A 22,036-nucleotide genomic window follows, 5' to 3' on the forward strand; every position below is an offset into this window, starting at 1 on the left:
GAAGTAAAATGTAGTCATTGCCTGTCATGTCCAGCATGGCATTACATATACTCAAAGAGCTAGTAACTAATATTTGTGGAAAGATCATTCAGTCTGTTCAAAAAAGTTCAAGACAAACACTGCATGTGCCTCTCCGAGGACCGACTTGCGCAGCTCAACGTTCTGTACTATTATAAGGACATAAGCTGAAAATTTGGAGAGCTTTTGAAAACTGGAATAATCTGCTGGCTCTAACAAAAGATTACACATTCCAGTACCTCTATAAAAAGCCTGATATATTATATATTTTTATTTCTCAAACCTCCTAGCTGTGGGAACGGAAGACTTTATGGGCAAATACTAGTGATATAGGTGGCTTTAGAATTAGGCTTGTTTTAAATTGACTAGTGAATGAATAGTAGAAATAGGTATGATTTGTTGATGTAAGGATATGTTGACACTTTGTACTTTAACAATTTATGAATCTTTAACTTTTTGAATCTCTAATTGTGGGGTCAGTACCTAGCGCCCCCCCCCCAAAAAAAACTTCCCACAACAGTGAAAATTTAAATTGATAAAAATAAACACTGATATTATTTTAAGTTATAAAAAAAAGTCAAATTCTGCCAATCCTAAATATAGTTAACTGTACAAATAATGGTAATAGTAAATGATGTGTTTTTAAGGGTGATCACTATAAGCAATCACAGCTGTAGCTCAATATTTAAATCTGACCAATGGATAAATGAGGTCAGGAGGTATTAACCTCTCAAGTCCTGAAAGTGATCAGAAAATTCTTAAATAAATAAGAAATCTAGCTGCTAGTTGGAGGGAAGGCTAAAATAACTGATATTGGTTAGTCCAAACTCCTCAAATATCCAAAGGCTTCAGGGCTTTTATACACGGAGTTCAAAAGCTCATCTATCAAATCAGCTACTTAATAAAGAGGCAAAATAAAACTCGTCCCAATCAAGGCATTATATTTTATGACAACTTTATTTCTATAGCATGAGCTTTCGTGGGTGAATACCCACTTCTTCGGATGCAAGACAAGTGTGCAATACCCACTTCTTCGAATTGCTTCTTCTTCTTCTTCTTCACTTGCATCCGAAGAAGTGGGTATTCACCCACGAAAGCTCATGCTGCAAAACGTCTGTTAGTCTATAAGGTGCCACAGGATTCTTTGCTGCTTCTACAGTACCAGACTAACACGGCTACCCCTCTGATACTTTATTTCTATAGAAACTGTGAATACCATCATCAGCTCTAGTGTGGAACTGAATCCTTTGAAATACCAGACATACTTCCAATAGTTTGATTGTTTCCTTGACCTCTGTCAGGGTTACAATTAAGTTGTATAATCAAAAGTTCTTGTTTTTTTAAGTCTGTATAGTCACTTCTAAATAGCGGATCCTTTTCCCTAAACTTTTCTTAGTGCACATATCTGCAGTGATCAAGACTAAATATTTTTGTCACCCAGACAGTTTGTTCACTCTCTCATTTGTATATCAATACAATACTTATTTAGATGTTGCTACGTATTAACAACTTTCCTTGCAGCATAATTGGAAAAATAAGATTTAAAAAGGTTTACAAATGATTCTGCCAAATAATTTTGTGTACTTAATTTCTGTATTACTTGTGAATTACTTTTAGAAGCTTGAACAAAAAGTCTCTTCCCCAGTTGTCTTTGCCCCACTTGCCAAGTGGGGAATTTGTGGGTTTTGAAATAATACAGCTGTATTTGTTTAGTAGTGACTTCAATTGCACAGTCCCTTATGACAAGAAGATATCTTTATTTGTGCACCATTTACACAACCAGTATACTACTCAGAATAGTACTAATTTATGAAAGACTATTGCTGGAGTTTTGAAACAAAATCAAGGGAGGAAAAGACAGGAGCAAAGTGTAAACTCTTTGGCGCTCATTTTCCTTCTTTCCAAATCCCTGACATGCCATTCCATAAACTCCTTAAAAAAAGATAAAATTTAACTGAAAAGACCTTCTTCTCTCACTCTCAAGAGTGCATGCCATGGAAAGTAATACTAAGATGGCACTGACTTAAAAAAAAACAAAACACCACCAGATCATAGACTTGTGTCAACACTAGCAAAAAAAGACTCTGATCAATGTGGTACTTTACTAGTAGAAAAGACATTTTCTCTCCGATTCAGTGTATACAAGAGGTCAAATTAAGGAAAAATATTTTAAATTTTAAACCTAAATCTTAAAAATTAAATTTTAAAGACAAGAGTTAGTGTTTCAGTTAAAAAAAACCCTAAGTTTTGATATTTTATTAATATATATCACCTTATGCAAACCTATAATTTGAAATTTGCAATACATATTTTCTATCGATGGCATTTTTATTTGTAATATAGAAGAGTATTGTTCCTGTGGTGAGAGGATGGAGTTAAATCGTGAAATATTCATTTTTAATTAAGATTACTGTATCAAAGGCAAGATTTAATACAGAATTGAAGTAAGGATCAAGGTTAATGCCTATTCTGAAGAGAATTTACATAAATTATGCCTTCCTACTAAACTATGAGGCTTACTTTGTCAATTTATACCGTGTGATCATAAAAATTAGAGATGGAAAGTATCTAAGTCATCTTTTTTCTCCTCCCCCCCAATGCAGAACGTTTTAGTAAATTATATTTGTGTGCTTTGTCCAGTTTACGATACCACTGACTAAAGCTTGTTCATGGTATTAAAAGCTATTTTCCTCTAATTTTTCATTAAATTACTTCTAAATTATTCCTTTTCTAGTATTGACAGACTTCAAATACTTGCAGACAGTTATACTGCAGCTCTAAAGCTATTTCATCAAAATTTGGGGGGTGGGGAATCCTCTCTCTTGGGCTGTACATCACCAAGCACACAGTAATAAGTGTGCATGTACATTTCCTTTACTCTTTCTTCTGACCTGCGTCAGTCTCCTCTAGTCCCCAATTTTTGCTGTTCTATTTCAGGTTATTTTCCTCTACAAAAACTTGCTTGAATTTACCAGCTTTGGCCTTCATTAGTTTCACACGGATATGTGAGTTTGATAAGAAAACAGAAGCAAAGCTATCCCTTTCCATTCACGCCAAAAAACACACGTGCACACAAGGAAGGAACAGAATAACCTGTATTAAATAGTTTTATTATAATTTATGAAAAAATCATACTAGTGAGAGTTCTCCATAAATCCATGCTGTTTATATATCTGGCTGCTATTATTCTCTATGGTTGCAAATTTCCAAAACAACTAGTCATTTTGGATGCCTTGATTTTTGTTTGCTCAATTTGACACACATTAAAGGAATTTGGTTTCCAGAAGATGGGTGCTTAGCACTTGGTTTATATTTTTTAAAATGTGTTTCACAGTTTTACTAGGGAATGAAGACAAATTAATTGGATATTAATTGCAATGATCACTTTTCATTTTGAAACTCACCACATTTGGCTTTTATTTTTTTTTTAATTTTTTTTTGCTGAAGTCCCAGTCAACCATGAATGTTTCAAAGTGACTGCTAATGTTCAGTACATTCTCAAGAGATCAGCTAAACTCTCTTTGATACTATGGTGCTGAACACTATACAAAATCCTAATAGCTTCCTGTAAGCTGTACTGATAGCTTTACTCATATTGGCTGAAATCCTGGCCCCAATGAAATCAATGTCAGCCACTAAGTAATGCCCTCCAGAAGAGGTCCAATGGATTTAAAATGAGATACTTCTGGTGTAAAGCACTAGTTGACGTTAATAAGATCATAATCTAGCTCCAGGTATTAGCATGAATATTGTCCAGATCTTTTGGTTTGTATATGCTAACATGTATTTCCTGGTTTTCTATCAGCCACTATAGTATGGTCTGACCATAGTCTCATAGATAATGTGCAACACAGTTCATTGCCAAATTGTAACTAACTGTTATGCTTTTGACATGTGGACCAAATAGCTCAGGGAACTGGTTGTGGAATACAAAACCTTACATTTACATGTCACATTTATTTAGAGAGATGAGTCTGGTATGACCAAAAGTTCCTATTTCTGATGGTACCTTAATGTGTTTTATGAAATTACTTTGGTATCTCAAAAAGTAGTTTGTAGCATGTAAGTGTCCAGATCACATTCAACAACAACTCATTTGTCACTAACTGACAACCACATTATCTGTCTCAGGAGAAACCAAAAACTGAATGGGCATGGAGGCTGAATTCAACTGATGATTCTTCTAGATACTACATAAAGGCAACGTAGAGGAGATTACTCTGTGATGCTGTATGCATTCCATAAATAAAAAGATTGTCAATCTCCTGCGTTGTCAATCTAGCATCTTTCACACAAATTATTAAAAAGCTTCTCCCTTTACCATCAGCATTATCCATCCGTTAGAAACCATGTCAGGCTAGAAAATAGCTGTTTTCCAGAGCCAAGTGCTTGTGAATAAAGGAAAAAGACTGAAAAAGATCATTTTGTAACCACAGTCTTCAGTTTTCTGCCCAGGTCCTTTCAGCAATCCTTCAGACAATCTTTTTGTTTTCAATATCAGTTATAACAAGTAAAGTATCTCCATTATTCTTCAAGTTATCCTTGGCCATTCTTTTTCATGCTTCTTGCTCCGATACCTAGATAACAGTATATCAACTTGTCCATTTTATCTAGGTCACAGGTACCCTGAGTTATACTCACCACTATCCAGTCACTAAACAAGATCAACTTGGCTTTTACATCTCTACTGTATCATTATAATCAATGCCACTACTACCATCACTCCATTAGAGCCAAATTCATCAGAATTTGAATTCACTGCCTCTTGAAGAAGCTACAATTTTGTTTCACAGGCTACTTAGTCTGGTCATTAGATTAGAAAGAAAATTTTAAAAATATGTACATTAGCTAATCATGAATTTTATATGTACATTCTATTTGCATTGATTACAATAACTAAAATTACTTCTCTCTTCAGATATACAAATATCTTTTAATATTCAATTTACACTGTTGTAATAATCTACCACTACAACTTGCTAGAAATGTCTGCATATACAATAACATCCATACATACCATTTGTATTTAGAATTATATTGTAAGAATACTAATACAGAAAACAAAAGTGGAATATATAAAAACTAAATACAGAATTATTGCTATTCTATTTTATTTATTAATTATTGCTATTAATTGCTATTAATCTAAACTATTAGTGTTCTATATGTGGATAGCAGCAGGGCAACTGAGATTATCTTCATTCAAATATTCAAGGTTGCCCCAGATATTAATGACAAACATCTCTATTTCAGACAGATTGCATTTGCATTCTGTCCTTATGATCAGAAGTTGTATTAAAACATTTCAGTTTTTATTTAAGCTGTGCCTGAAAATCATTAGTTATGAATAGAGAGGTATCAAGGCTATATATTTTTTACTTTCTAAAATTTAAGCAATTGAGAAATACCTGGCCTTTTATCTATCTATGCATTTCTAGTGCACCAGTTAGACGTATGCCCCATTTACACAGGTAACATTTCAGTCTAACTAAGGGACCCATCTCTCCACCTTTTCCTCACACTATGTTTACCTGTAGTGGGATCACTCTCAGTATTGTCTTTCAGGAGATACTGCCAGGCATTTCTGCTGCTACCATTATTGAGAGAAGGCCTACGCAAAGACATAAGGCTTGTACTTTGACCTAAAAGCAGCAAAACTGTGGCTCATCTTTCTCCTAGGGATTCCCACAGAAGTATGGTTTTTGCCAGCAACGCATTCTTCTCAACTGCCAGAGTTCCAATGCTTGTTGCTGGGTTAACCAACAGCAGCCCTCCTGAAAGGGAGGGCTGACACTGGCACCACCACCATTAGTGTGTCCCTTCCCAAAAGACACTGTGCAGCACAACTGGCTAAGTCCGTCCACAGGATGAATTCACAAGTGGGGGATGGTCAGGTGAGCAAGACATTGATTTCTCTGGTCCCTCAATGGCTTTCACCGGAAACCTGAGGTGTGCAGAGGGTGGTTTTTAGATTACTGAACTATGCTATTCACATCCTTTTAAGTCACCATATAACTGTATTGCAGTGTCCCCACATTTCTCTTCTTCACCTCTATCCCAATGTTTTGTTGCCTCTTTGTTACATTATAAGTGAAATTAGACTATAAGATCTTAGATGAGGATCCTTGTACAGCATCTATGTACTGTGAGACATTCTGCACAGTTTTCAACCCTGAAAATAATCAATAATAATCATTCTCTGGTCAGAAGTGCTGGCCAGCTAATGAAGGAGTTTTAATGGAACATCAACACCTTGCTGCATTCAGGACAAGACAATTAAGCTTCACTTTTTTGGATCAAGTTTTAGGTTGTCATGGGAAACCAAAAAGTTGCTTTTTTTCTTAGCCTCATTCTGTCACAATGTTATATTTTTAAACAAGCTACAATAATTGTAATCTTTTACTTCTGTTTACCAAGTATATAAACTTTTCAGAGTGAAAATTTACTCTAATTTCCAACTCCATATCTTCCAAAGTCCACTCCCCAAAAATAATATTTTTGTTAATTTCCCTAGAAGGACAGCTACATTATTCCAATTCTTACTATTCACCATCTATGAAGGGGCATTCTTTTGTCAATAGGCTTCATACTTTAAAATCCTGCCTTCCAAATTAACTGTACTGCAGCTGCTTCTTTTGTCCATGATGCTGTGTCAAGGCCCGCTGTTCCCAATTAAATGAATAGAAAGCAGCAGAGGGTATTTGGAGGAAGAGAATGGGGGGTCAAGTAAAAAGTCAGTGACTAGAACTGTACTTGACATAAAGCAGAAATACATCACTCTACAATTTAGTCAAGTGATAAAATAGATTAGTTAACATTCCATTTTGTTACCCCTTTATGCTAAAATAAGTTGTCCATATACACATTGGTACTTCATTTTTGATAGCACTCAAAATTGTTATAGGGGCCTCCCAAGACAGATAAACTACAAACTAATTTCAAATATGATGCAACAAAGGCACTCAAGTATCTCAGTGGTATATATGTACAGAATAGGCGTGGGGAGGAGTAACAAGACAATAGGAAGGGGCACGGACAGGACAGGAAAAGAATCTAACTATAGCTGAATCTTCCACCAGGAATACTGGATCATATTTAGTGTCTTTGCATCATGGCAGAGAGCAATAGTTACAAATCCATAGGGCCTTATGGGGAATATAATATAACAGAGAGGAATACAGATTTATAGCTACTAAACCCTTTGATTCTACCTAATCAAAGCACAAAAATGTGCACTACCTATCGTAACACCGCCCCCAAATATATTTTTATGAAGGAGAGCATTTTGGAATAGAATTATGCACACAGATGCTAAATAGTTAAAAGATATGTTAAATCTGTCACATATACAAGCTGGATTTAGATACAGAAGTTAAGAGGTTGTGCAGTACTTGCTTAATTAATCTTTGCTCTATTAACAAATAAACCAGATGTACTATTATGTTCTTTGTTCTCATCTGCAGAGGGGATGAACAGATTATTTATCTCCAAACAATAGGAGTTCGTGTACTACAGTGCGGATTTTTTTATTTTTTTATTTTTTTTAGGCAATCACTAACAAGCTTCAGCTGGAACTGCTTGATGTAAAAACAGTGTGAACTTGTTCGACTAATAAATGATGTTCCTTCCACTAAGAAAAATAAACTAATTTCCAAATGGAGGGTTTTGGTTTTTTTAAAAACATAATTCTATATTTAACACTGTTAGATACTATGTATTGTATATTGAAATAACTATTTTTTTCATAGATAGTCTTAATTTTGCAAAAGTTTAAAAAAACATAAGTAACACCAGGAGAAAATAAAAAAATAAGGTAATCAGCAGTTGATCAGTATACGAAACATCCTCCACGCAACACCTGATGCAGTCTCAGGTGATGACACAGTATGAAAGAGTACTTACTGTTATATTCAGAGGGCCACAATATGTGCTATATTTATGAATACATATAATGAACATATTGCATTGAAGCAGTTAAGCACTATTGTCAAGATTGCTAGCCTAAACATTCATTTGCTTTGAAAGCTTTTTTTTTTTAATCTGACTGACATATCTTTGAAAAGATCAATCATATACTATATTTTGGCATTACTATACCATAATACTTAATTAAAAATCCAATATATTGTGCGCCCCTCACAAAACTGGTACAAAAAACCAATCCTCTATCATAATGTTCATACATAGGCACAACATAAGTAAGCCAATGCAAAATTTGTTTAAAAAAATATTAGCGGAGCCAAGAACCTAAAACTAAAGAAGGGAAGACTTTCAAGGTAGGTCAACTTTTAGGATTAATAACCTTGACAGAATGTTTACCACTGAAACTGACTTGTTCTCCGTGCTTCCATACAGACTGTACCAGCATTAAAGTTCTGCCGTCTAGCATCCTTCCTTCCATTATATCATAAGCTTTTCTTCTGAAAATCTGTTTATATTAATTAACAATAATTTCAATCTTTAGGAGATGGCTTAAAAAAAACAGATCACATCCTTTTTCTAAACCACTGAATGTTTAGAAAAGTGCAACTGTACAATTGGACTCTTGTCACTGGAGACTCCTTGGGATAGGGATTGTCTACATTTAAAGTGTACTGTACGCAGTGTATCATCAGTGTTTAACATGTGATAATACAGGCGTTTATTATCTCACTTTTCCAAAGTCACACACAAGCCTTAGTGTAATGTAAAGTTTGAATGAATTCAGCTTTCCAGTTAACAAATTATATCATAAGCAGTAAATAAGAAAGGCTACTGAAGACTCCTTGAGTATATATAACCACAAGCGTCAAAATAAAAAAAAGAAGCAAGATATTAAGGTTTGCAACTACCTGGAGAGTCATACAGCATCTTTGTCCCAGGAATGTTTGGAGATCCCTGGCAATTTTCTACCTACTAACCAAACCAGGGGTTCAGAAATTTGCTGCTCTAAATTATTAGAAAGGAATTTTTCTTTTTAATTTAGCTTCTGAGTAAGGCAATACTTTTATATTTTAGGAAACAGATAGCAAAATAATATATCTAAAATTAATCACAATACTTTAAAATCTAATTTAGACCATTCAACAAAATAAGGCTCAGATCAATTTTTCCCCAAAGAAAAACTTTGTTTTTTAAACCTATTAATACTACAGAGCTTATTAGTAGCTGCTTCTCCATAGCTTTGATTATAAAACATTATTTTGATTGAGATCTGAGTCTAGGGTTTTATTTTATTCACAGCCATGCTGAGGCTTGAAGTTGTTTAGTCAGTTATTTGGTTAAAAAGAAGTATTGCCTGCTCATTTTCTTTGGTTTAACAGCAGGCTCTCAAGCTGCCATACTCTGTTGAAGTGCTAACCCATGATTCCACGCTGTGTTCCATACACAGTTCCCCATTTTTGCTTACACATTTCTGCCAGATTTGTCTAATAATCAAGAAAAGTCATAAGAAATTATGAGAAAATAATAAGCGGGGGAAGAGGAGACAGTTGATTTACTGCCTTCCTTTCTTTATTTCCTAAAAGCCCTTACACTTAAGGATTTTCTTGCTCTTTAGACAAATATGGCACAAACATGCACACACATGTACAAGGAACGTAGATAGTGGTGACCAAGTGCAATAGTACAGATATACATATTTAGTGGGATATTGTTTCTTGAATACACCTGCCAACAGTAAAAAGAACTGTCCTCCTAATAACTCAACTCTGACGAGCATGGAGCAACCATGCAGCTTGTTCTCGACCACCAGGCTGCAGTCATAGCCAGGGACTCTGAGTGATGTACAAATGACAGATTCCCTGATTGTGTACAAGAGCCCATTAGCATGACATAGCTAAATCCACCGCCCTTCCCCACCCAACGCAGCAGACTCAGAGGTAGGGAGGTTTTGGCTCGGTCAGTAGGGGAAAGAAAACCCTTAGTCCCTTTAAAGATTGCACCCTCCTCCTCCTTGTGGGGACTCAGCTTCCTCATGGGCTTAAGGAGGGGAGCTCTGTGATTGACTGGTAGATAGAATGATGCAACAAACTGATTGGCTCCTGTGCAACCCATGGAGAACGCATATAAGCTCTTTCCCCTGCCCAAGGTGCCATTCTGCCCTGTGAAGAAAAGCTACTGCCCTGGGATTAAAGTAGGAGTGGGTGTGTTTGAACCTTGCTCTGGACTTCATGATAGTCACCTTTTTAGTACTACGAAGGAATTTTTCCCTCACTATCAGATTGGCCTCAGTATTGTGGATTTATTGGGTTTTTTTGCCTTCCTCACAGCAGTCCAGAGATCTGAACTGTAAAATTCATTTTGTCACAACTTGGCAGATATCTAGCGGGATCTCGTTCCCTGAAACTGGAATTGGAAGCAAATTAGCAGAAGATCTCCTAGAAGGTGAGGAATATGGTTGGGACTCCTAATATCTGGTACAGTAAGGAGACATCGCTCTCTTCACCCACCCCTTAACCCTCGGGCCAAGGGAGAACAATGGGATCCAGCACCAGTGCTGGGACCAGTTTAACACAGTGTGTGTGTGTGGGGGGGGTGTTAATGGCAGCCCTCTACCAGGTGGTACCAATTACAAAGAGGGTATGATCGTACACTGGATGAGTTATCGCAGGATGATTCACAGATGCATTACTTAATAAAGCTGTGGCCTAGTTAAACCACATTCCAAGTATCTTGTCATTCTTCTTGCAGCAACCGAGACAAATATATTTTTGTCTAAATACATTAGCCCTAAATACTGTGCACACATATAAATTCTGTTTTAGCGCAGTTCTACTTTTACTTGGAAGACCTATGATCTGACCATGCTCAGAGTGAGTGTCATCTTTGTATTTAAATCTAGGGCTGGGAATTGAAAGATCACCTATTTATCTGTATCCCAGCAGCTATAGCATGGTGGAAACCCTCAAGGCAAAATAAATTGTTATTAATTAAAACTGAGGGAGACCATCCTTAACTTTCATAATCACCTCACTTTTGAAAGCTTAATATTTCATCCTCAGTGTTGAATTAACACTTTTCTATATATTGGGGGGGAGGAGGGGAATCCCCATGTGTCAAGTCCCTCAGACACACATGGCAACTAGAAATAGTGTATAATTTTGAGAGCAACCGCAGCAAAATATTTCCTGACGGGAAAAAAGTTAGTGATATTGTTATATAATGTCCAAATTTGGAGGCATGATCTACGTAATTCTTTCTGGGGTGGGTTTTAAATTTCTATGAGCTTACAAACTATTTCTGACATTCAGCAAGAAAACAAGAAACCTCATTTCTATACAAAGTAATCTCTACTGAAAACCAGAATCATCTCCAGGTTCTGAACACGCAAGTCAGTTGAGACCAAGATGCAGCAGGATAAAAATGTATTTGACCCCCACACCCCAACACATTTCCCAAGTTTACAATAAATATTTCAATAATCTCTGGTGAAGTTTTAGCACTGGCTCTGCCTTAAACTGCGGGAGGGAGGGAGGGGGATGAGCAAGATCTTACTGTTCCCTCATGGAGAAGAGCACTTCCAAACCAGTAAAAAGAAAAAAAAGGAACACATTTAAAAAAAAAAAAATCAAGTTGGCACTGTCTTTTTTAACTAAATTTAAAAAACCCAGAAGCCAATTGGGACTCTGTCTATAAACAAAAGGGTATATTTTGATTTTTGCTTTTAAACCCGTTTTCAAAAATTAAAGTTTTTTCTGTTTTCCGGTAAGGCCCTTTGAGGAAAAGCCACCACCACCACCATCACGTATGCTTTAGCCAAATCCTCCCTGTCTGTGAGAATGTCTGCATGCTCCCTTTTCCTTTTCAACTGCTCTTTTGCTGCTTCTGTTACACTCAAAGAGGGCCTGGAGTAAAACATGCACAGGAGCAATCCCCGGAGCAGTGCATGAAAGTGACAGCATCATGCTGGAACATGAGAAAGGAAGTGCAACTGATCAAACAGAAAAGATTGAAGCTGACTGTACACTAAGTGCTGTCAGCTGAATAAGAGAAAAACAAAGAAAAATGAAATATTTGTTCTTTTTTTATTTACAAAATCAATAATTTGAGCTGTTAGAAATGTGATTTTTAAAAGCTGACTGTGTCCCTTTAAGATTGTACTGCGTGACTGGACTAGTAGTACAACAATAACACACCAAAATCAGGCGTAGAAAGATATTTGGAAATCTAATTTACTATACCAGTGAGACTGAGCACTACAGAGTGCTGCTACCTTTGGTCTCCTGGGGGAGGATATGCCACGGTAAAAAGAGCACTCCAGCTGACCTATTCATCAGAGGAACGGGCAACAAGCATGGTTCCTCCCAATCTGTATAGCAGGTGCCACACTTTGTCATCAAGAAAAAAAAATGAGGGATAAAATATAAACAAAAAACAGATATTTTTCAGAGAATAACAAGATTTATTTAAATTACCCTTTTAAGCTGCTGGGGTCAGGGAATGAGTCTTAGTAAACTCTGTAAATTGCCACATAAACCTACAGTGCTATATAAATAATTAATATATAAAAATGAGTTATTCCCAAATCCAATCCACTTGAGAAAATGGAGAAAATAGAACATTTTTGATGCTTCTGTAGAGGACAGGTTGATTTTTAAGCAATGTCCCTTTGGCTCCGTCTTGCTGAAAGCATGTTAAATATGCTGTTTATTTTTTTTGATGGAGTCACGTTAAATTAGCATTTAGCATAACAGTCTTTAAGAGGAATAACTGTAAATATGAAATATATCCTTTTTCAAAGTTAAAAGGCTCAAACTCCAGTGCCAGTTTCATTTGGAATTATATCCATTACTTTGCCATATTAGAAAGTTCCGCCTGTAGAAATTCAGTTGCTTTTGCTGGTCTTAAACACACAAGAAACATGGAACAAATGAACCACAAACTTTTTATATTGCACGCTCACGACTTACGAAAATGATTGACAACACAGAAACAAACACAGAAAACATCTAGAAATGGTGGGAGGATACAGGGTTTTAGCAGAGCTCTAGTTTTCTAATACTACTCCACTCAGAAATAAACGCATATAATTCCTATTTTGAATTTAACCCAATCGGGGGGGACAGTAGACATCTTCATTTTTGGATCTAAACAAACATCATACTCCTTTCAAATTACCAGCATAGTTTGTTCTACTATAATACTATGAGATAGTATAAAGTGAAAACACAAATAAAATCCAATTCTATTCCAATCATTTTTCAACTATAAACACACTTTATAATTATACCTCTACCCCGATATAACACAACCCGATATAACATGAATTTGGATATAACACGGTAAAGCAGCGCTCGGGGGAGGAGGGGGAGAGTCTGAGCACTCCGGCAGATCAAAGCAAGTTCGATATAACACGGTTTCACCTATAATTGCAGTAAGATTTTTTTGGCTCCCGAGGACAGTGTTATATTGGGGTAGAGGTGTATTGTGCATAGATGGGTACATGCCTCTCCATTTCTACACATTTCTTTATTCTAACTAATATTTGTTACAGTTATTATTTATACAAGGTAGCGCTCATAGACCCAATTGTGCTCTTTTACCATGGTATACCCTATTTTGCTGACTGCCATAACTTACACACAGTAGAAGCCAGCCCTCACACCAAAGTCTTTAGTCTAAGGACAGTGACTTCAATGGGCTTATTGATATGATTAAGTTATATGTGTGCATAAGTACTTGTAGAATCAGGACCTAAATTAAGGTGACACTAAGTTGGTCCAACAATCGGGGGGGGGGGGGGGAAGAGAGAATAAGATTAGAAAGATGCCAAGAGTGATAGGACTGTGTAAACTAGCTACATGAAGAATTTACAAGAAGTTTTCATTTAGTAAAAGAACAAAAATATGTTTTTATAATAGTAATCCTCGCTGGCCTAGCCAATTTTGTGTCACAATTTATTTTAGTGATCATGGTAGATGTAAGTTTTAAGTAGAGATTTGGAGGACTACAGTGTAGTGGTTTAACAGATTAGTTCTGGGAAGGTGTTCCATATATAAAAGGTGGCATAGAAGAAACCATCTAGGAACTTGCGGGAGAAGAGAACTAACAAGAGATGGAGGTTAGCATCATTTGCCATCTTTTAGAACTTAAACAGAATAGAAAATTGACTGTCCAGGTAATAATATTAACAGCACTATTTTGAATGGACCTAAGAGTGTGTGAGTGCATGTGTGTGCAGTAGGTGTCCGAGATTTGGGCAGTGGAGACTATCAGAGTCAACCCAGGAGATAAAGCCTGGATGAGAGTACACCTCTACTCCAATATAACGCTGTCCCTGGGAGCCAAAAATTCTTACCGTGTTATAGGTGAAACCGCGTTATTTCGAACTTGCTTTGATCCGCTGGAGTGCGCAGCCCCACCCCCCCCGAGCACTGCTTTACCGCGTTATATCTGAATTCGTGTTATATCGGGTCACGTTATATCGGGGTAGAGGTGTATTTAAATTTGTTTTGTTTTTGTATGGTGAGAGAGAACACTGAAAGAGAAATCATACATAAATTCACATGTATGATTTTTATTAATACCTATTAGGCTTTAAACAGGGAACAAGAAAAATATGATAATTTTCAATAGTTCTCTCTCTTAAATGCTGCACAACTAAAGCCAAATTCTCATCCCTCATGCAAAGGCAAAATTTAATGGACTCTCAGAATCTTCCTCCTAATGCACATAAAGCAACTAGGTAACTTCAACAACCAAACTGTAGTAACAGTACCTGCCCTACATTGAGGTTTTAGCTAGTGGATCCACATATACACTTGGATCCAGGTATACACACTGACTACACCCCAGTTGTCCCATAGGGCTGTCATAGATGTGCTATAAAGCAGGGCTCCGTGGAGTGTAGAAGATGGAATCCTCTACGGCCTTTATTCAATCTGCACCAGCAAATCATGGTGGCTCCACTGGTTTTAGGGCCTTGTGTAATTGTAGGTTTTATTCCCATTTTTCATTATTAAAATAACATTTGTTCTCAAAGTTGATCGGCAAATGCCCAATCCAACAGGATCAACTGTATTTATGTATGTTCACCCAGGTACAGAAAGTTGTATTAAGTGGTTATGAAAGGCAAATATAAAATCTCCAGCGTATTAAATGATTAGACAAAAGCATGTCTAAAGAATAACCTCTTAAATAGTATGTTTCTTCATTCTAGAGTTTCACAGTGGTTTAGGAACCTACTTTCTATCTACCCTTTTTTCCTCTTAAGTTCAAGAAATGTTGATACCTTGTCAAAAAATGAATTCAATGACACAAAAGCAACCTATTGGAAACATTTTAAAACCATATTTAATACATTAATCTTTCCATTTCCAGTAATGTCTTACCTCTGGCCAATTAGAACAATCCAGGTGAAAAAATAAACATTTCAGATGAAAGAAAAAGATCATTCAACACCTTTCAAGTGAACAGAATGCCTACACAGGCGTACACGCACATTAATAATAGAAAGGGGAAAAAAATCACTAAAGTTTCCCTCAAATACATTAGATATTCTCCACAGATGTGTGAAACTGTATTTAAAAAACACAGTACTAAGGCCAAATTTCAACATTTAAAGTGGTAATTAAGACAAATTTCTTTTGAGAGAAGTTTGATTTGCTGAAAATCTATGCTAACAAGTGAGGAAATGAAAAGAAAACGAATGGGCCAAATTCATTCCCAGTGTAACCTTCCTGATTCTAGTGGAGTTATACCAAGAAAATTTGGTACCATACATCTTGTCAACCAGAAAGTTCAGTCTTATACAAAAAAGAACACATTAACTTTTTATGTGAGTAAAAGAAAGGCCCATTTATTAAGGGCTATGACTAATAATAAAAGGCAAAACCTAGATGAATCTCTAAACACCAACCTTCAAGCTCTATATGGTAAAAAAACAAAATTAGATTTATTAAATCTTAGCATTAGCAGAAAATTCAAAATCTATATGTCTATTCATTATTTATTGATGGAAAGACTTATTTTGAAAAGTTAATGAGTAGATTTTCTGCATGGATAGAAATTTGGCACAGAAATGAGAGCAGCAAATTATCAATGACACTCTAGATCTTACAGCAGCCATTATTAGTGATTAGTAACTTTCAGCAGAAAATGTTAAACTTTAGAGATGAGATGGGCTTCTGCTTTTTAAAATTCATGGTGACACTGTACCTAAATATAACCAGTGGCTCTAATATAGAGCTTTTCCTCTGTGGATCACAAAGTAGATAAAATAAAATACTGTTGAACAAACTAAAAGCCAACTATTACTTTGAAAAACATTTTTAAACAGTGTACAGTATTGATTTTCATATAGCTTCTCATCTGTGGATTCCACAAAGTTTTATATATACAGACTAGCAAAACAGCCAGATTTTCTAAGAATTATACAATTCTCAAGACTTTATTTTAATTTGAACAAAATCTCTAATGAGAAAAGGCTTACAATGTGATTAGTGAAATATCAAAATAGTCTTATAAATCCTTCAAAACAATAAAACTTGTTCAACCTATCTTAAATTCTGGTTTTAAAATTTAAATTATATTCTGTTAAAACATATTTGATATTATTCCAGTTAGAAACTTGAAGACAAATCTTATTTAATTGAAAATCTAATGTAATAAAAGATGTTATCACAATCAGTGAAAATCCATAAAATTCAAGCTCAAGGTTGATTGACAATCCTTATCTTTAGACTTCTCTTGGTTGTTGGATGTTTATTACATCCTTGTTATTTATTGCAGTTTTTTAAAGTTTAATCTACATATATTTAAGAGGAAAACATTAACTATTAAATATCTAATTTAACAATGCCATCTAGTGTACATTTAAAATTAGCATGACGTATTTGTTTTTTAAATGTTTATCCTGTAACATACTATAGATAGGTAGGGAGGGAAATATACTATGTACAAATTGTATGTCTAGTATTGAAGAAGGGTTATATGACAGCAGGGATATCTTAAGTGTTCATTGCCTAACAAGAGGTGGGTTTTGTTTTTTTGTTGTTTTTTTTAAGAAGGATGTAAAAATCTAAATATAATTAAGCACATTAGAACTAGGAGATACAGCCGTGGCTCAATCAAACAAAAGCACAGGGAAAACCAGTTTTTGAAAGCAAATCATAAGAGGCAACTTAGAGGAATAAAAGAGGAAAGCAGGAAAGTATTATCAGAGGTTTATAGGTATCCTCAAAGGTTAAGGTCAGAGCGTTGAGAATCAGGTTTATAATATGAAGCTCGCTTCAACGTTAACAATGGAGCAGCTATTGCTGCTTGATAAATCCAAATTGCTAATGAAAACTGTAGGTTTGTTTCCACTCACCATATCCTGTAGTTATGCTGCCATCTACTGAAATGTTATTTCATTAAGTATTTAGGATAGTTAAAACAGGTACTTGAAGACAGTATTTGATAGAGATAATCAATAAGGAGCCCAGATAAAAAAGTGCATATCATAACAAACATCTTGTGTGATCTTTCACTGCTGGAACCCATACCCTTTCCCCGTACCTTTTGTTGACCATTACCCATTGCTATAATACAGTAAAGGATGCCTTAATTTAGGAACATAAGAACAGCCATACTGAGTCAGACCAAAGGTCCATCTGGCCCAGTATCCTGTCTTCCGACAGTGGCCAATGTCAGATGCCCCAGAGGGAATGAACAGAACAGGTAATCATCAAGTGATCCATCCCGTCGCCCATTCCCAGCTTCTGGGAATCAGAGGTGAGGGACGTCATCCCTGCTCATCTTGGCTAACAGCCATTGATGGACCTATCCTCCAGGAATTTACCTAGTTCTTTTTTGTCTTGGCCTTCACAACATCCTCTGGCAAGGAGTTCACAGGTTGACTGTGCATCGTGTGAAAAAATACTTCCTTTTGTTGTTTTAAACCTGCTGCCTATTAATTTCATTTGGTGGCCCCTAGTTCTTCTGTTATGAGGAGTAAATAACACTTCCTTATTTACTTTCTCCACACCAGTCATGATTTTATAGATCTCTATCATATCCCCCCTTAGTCGTCTCTTTTCTAAACTGAAAAGTTCCAGTCTTATTACCGTATTTTTCCGTGTATAAGACCATACTTTTTCCTAAAATCGTTAGACTAAAAATTGAGGGCCGTCTTATACACAGAAGTAAGCCGAGGAGAGAACCGCGCAGTTGCGAAACTGCCCATACCTTGTCTCTGCAAACAGGCTTCCTCCAATCCAGGGCCGGCTCTGGCTTTTTTGCCGCCCCACGCAAAAAAAAAAAAAAAAAAGTGGAGGGGCGCGCCGGAGCGGCAAAGCAGGGGGGAAAAAAAACAAAACAAAACACACAGCGTGGCCAGAGCGGCAAAGCAGGGTGGGGGAACAAAAAAACGGCAGCTGGAAATGCAAAGCGGGAGGGGGGGAAAACAACAACAACAAAAAACACGGTGCAGCCAGAGCGGCAAAGCAGGGTGAGGGAAACAAAAAATGGCAAAGCAGGGGAAAAAAACCTGCAGCACAGCTGGAGCAGTAAAGCGGGGGGGGGGGGGGGAGAGAAGAGAAGAGGACAAATAACCCAGCACGGCTGGAGCGGCAAAGCAGGTGGGGAAAAAAAAACCCTGCAGCGCGACAAAGCCGGGGGGGGGTGTGGGGGGAACAAAACAAAACAAAAACAGCGCGGCCGTAGCGGCAAAGCGGGGGGTGAGGTGGGGATATGGCGCAGCTGGCAAAGCAGGAAAAAAACAAAACAAAAAACCCCTTCAGGGCGTCAGGAGCCAGGGGATTCCCTGTGCTGCAGTGTGCGCGCCTGGTCTAGTGTGGGGGAAGGAGAGGAAGCGGAGGGGGAGAGACAGAAGGGGGGCGGCCAGCGCTTCAGCGGGGCGCTCGCCCCGCGGCCCCATCGCCGCGACACCTGCGGGAGGGCTCCGTGCTGCTCCAGTTGGCAGGGAGGGAAGGACGCGGGCTGCTCTGCGGAGTTTGCTGCAGGGCACTCCCTTCCTCCATCCCCTACAGGGCAGCCAGAGCAGCAAAACAAACAAACAAAAAAGCGGCCATGCCGCCCTAGGTTAGCAATTGGGTTCTAAACTCATGGTATGGCATCAAACAAAAGGTGATTGTGAAGTCCTTCAAGAAATGTGGAATCAGCAATGCCATGGACGGAACTGAGGATGATCTCATATATATAGACAGTCACTCAGTAGACAGCAGTGATGCAATAGAAGTTGAAGAAACTGATATGTTCGAAACTAAAAGTGATGAAGAAGAAAGCAGTGATGCAAAAAGAGGCTGAATAAAGTGATTTGCTCAAAGCTAAGTGTGATGCATAATATCATAGTACTGGTATGTAAATGTTGCCTAATTACTAAATAAAAATGTGTTCTTTTTAATGTTTAAAATATTGATTTCTGAATTTTGGGTTCGAAAAGTGGGGGTCGTCTTATACACGGAAAAATACAGTACTCTCTCCTCATACAGCAGCCGTTCCATACCACTAATTATTTTTGTTCCCTTTTTCTGAACCTTTTCCAATTCCAATACATTTTTTTTGAGATGGGGTGACCACATCTGCACACAGTACTCAAGATGTACCATGGACTTATATAGAGGCAATATGATATTTTCTGTGTTATTATTTATCCCTTTCTTAATGATTCTCTAGATTCTGTTTGCTTTTTTGACTGCTGCTGCACCTCGAGCAGATGTTTTCAGAGAACTATCCACAATGACTGCAAGATCTTTTTCTTGATGGCAACTGCTAATTTACACCCCATCATTTTATATGTATAGCTGGGATTATGTTTTCCAATGTGCATTACTGTGCATTTTTCAACAATGAATTTCATCTGCCATTTTGTTGCCCAGTCACCCATTTTTGAGAGATTCTTTTGTAGCTCTTCGCAGTCTGCTTGGGACTTAACTATTGAGTAGTTTTGATTCATCTGCAAATTTTGCCACCTCACTCTTTACCCCTTTTTCCAGATCATTTATGAATATGTTGAATAGGACTGGGCCCACTAAAGACCCCTGGGGGACACCAATATTTACCTCTCTCCATACTGAAAACTGACCATTTATTCCTTCTCTTTGTTTTCTATCTTTTAATCAGTAACCAGTCCATGAGAGAACCTTCCCTCTTATCCCATGACTGCTTACTTTGCTTACTAGCCTTTGGTGAGGGACCTTGTCAAAGGCTTTCTGAAAATATAAATACACTACATCCACTGGATCTCCCTTGTTTACATGCTTGTTGACCCCCTCAAAGAATTCTAGTATTGGTGAGGCATGATTTCCCTTTACAAAAACCATGTTGACTATTCCCCAACAAATTACATTCATCTACGTGTCTGACAATTTTGTTCTGTACTATAGTTTGCCCAGTACTGAAGTCAGGCTTACTGGCCTAAAATTGCCAGGGTCACCTCTGGAGCCCTTTTTAAAAATCGGGGTCACACTAGCTATCATCCAGTCATTTGGTACAGAAGCTGATTTAAATGATAGGTTACAGACGACAGTTAGTAGTCCTGCAATTTCACATTTGAGTTCCTTCAGAATTCTTGGGTGAATACCATCTGGTCCTGGTGATTTATTACTGTTTAGTTTATCAGTTTGTTCCAAAACCTCCTCTAATGACACCTTAATCTCGGACAGTTCCTCAGATTTGTCACCTAAAAAAAGGGCTCAGCTTTGGGAATCTCCCTCACATCCTAAACAGTGAAGACCAATGCAAAGAATTCATTTAGTTTCTCCGCAATGGCCTTATCCTTGAGTGCTTCTTTAGCATCTCGATTGTCCAGTGGCCCCACTGGTTGTTTAGCAGGCTTCCTGCTTCTGATGTACTTAAAACATTTTTTGCTATTACTTTTTGAGTCTATGACTAGCTGTTCTTCAAATTCTTTTTTGGCCTTCCTAATTATATTTTTACACTTCATTTGCCAGATTTTATGCTCCTTTCTATTTTCCTCATTAGGATTTATCTTCCGCTTTTTAAAGGACGCCTTTTTGCCTCTCACTGATTCTTTTACTTTGTTGTTTAGCCACGGTGGCTTTTTTTGGTTCTCTTACTATGTTTTTTAATTTGGGGTATACATTTAAGTTGAGCCTCTATTATGGTGTCTTTAAAAAGTTTCCATGCAGCTTGCAGGGATTTTACTTTTGGTGCTGTACCTTTTAATTTCTGTTTAACTAACCTCCTCATTTTTGTGTAATTCTCCTTTCTGAAATTAAATGCTATAGTGTTGGGCCCAGTGTGGTGTTTTCCCTGCCACAGGGACGTTAAATTTAATTATATTATGGTCACTATTACCAAGTGGGTCCAGCTATATTCACCTCTTGGACCTGATCCTGTGCTCCACTTAGGACTAAATCAGGAATTGCCTCTCCTCTTGTGGGTTCCAGGACTAGCTGCTCCAAGAAACAGTCATTTAAGGTGTCAAGAAACTTTATCTCTGCATCCCTTCCTAAGGTGACATGTACCCAGTCAGTATGGGGATAATTGAATTCCCCCATTATTATTGAATTTTTTATTTTAATAACGTCTCATCTCCCTAAGCATTTCAGTTATTATCACCATCCTGGTCAGTAATATATCCCTACTGCTATATTCTTATTATTCAAGCATGGAATTACTATCCATAAAGATTCTATGGTACAGTTTGATTCATTTTTACTTCATTTGATTCTACGCTTTCTTTCACATATAGTGCCACTCCCCCTCCAGCATGACCTGTCTGGTAATTCCAACACATTTTGTACCCTGGTATTACTGTGTCCCATTGATTATCCTCATTCCACCAAGTTTCTGTGATGCCTATTATATCAATATCCTCATTTAATAATAGGCACTCTAGTTTGCCCATTTTATTATTTAGACTTCTAGCATTGGTATATAAGCACTTTAAAAACTTGTCACTTTTTAGCGGTCTGCCATTACATGATTTAATTGAATGGGACTTTTTTTCTTTTGACTGTCATGATCCTTCAAACACATACGTACTCAACTTTAAGCATGCGAGTAATCTAATTAGCTTCAACTAGGTCCATGCTGGCACAGAGATTCACCAGTGCAGATCACATTCCAGAAT

At 37.1% G+C, this 22,036-nt stretch overlaps 1 protein-coding gene across 5 annotated transcripts in view; it reads right to left on the reverse strand.

Moving 5' to 3' along the window:
• ORC5 (origin recognition complex subunit 5) overlaps positions 1-22,036 on the reverse strand; it is a 129,640-nt gene that overhangs the window by 50,629 nt on the left and 56,975 nt on the right. Inside the window, exon 14 of one of the 5 annotated variants that reach the window (XM_045001881.1) lies at positions 3,181-4,595. The exons of 3 other annotated variants lie outside the window; for them this stretch is intronic. In XM_045001881.1, coding sequence (XP_044857816.1) covers positions 4,575-4,595 — 21 coding nt within the window. In that variant the 3' untranslated portion in view covers positions 3,181-4,574. Of the gene's footprint in view, positions 1-3,180; positions 4,596-12,417; positions 12,842-22,036 lie in introns of those variants that run through there. One more of the 5 variants, XM_045001882.1, reaches the window with a different exon arrangement.

The sequence above is a fragment of the Mauremys mutica genome, chromosome 1 (assembly GCF_020497125.1).
Source record: "Mauremys mutica isolate MM-2020 ecotype Southern chromosome 1, ASM2049712v1, whole genome shotgun sequence".
NCBI lineage: Eukaryota > Metazoa > Chordata > Testudines > Geoemydidae > Mauremys > Mauremys mutica.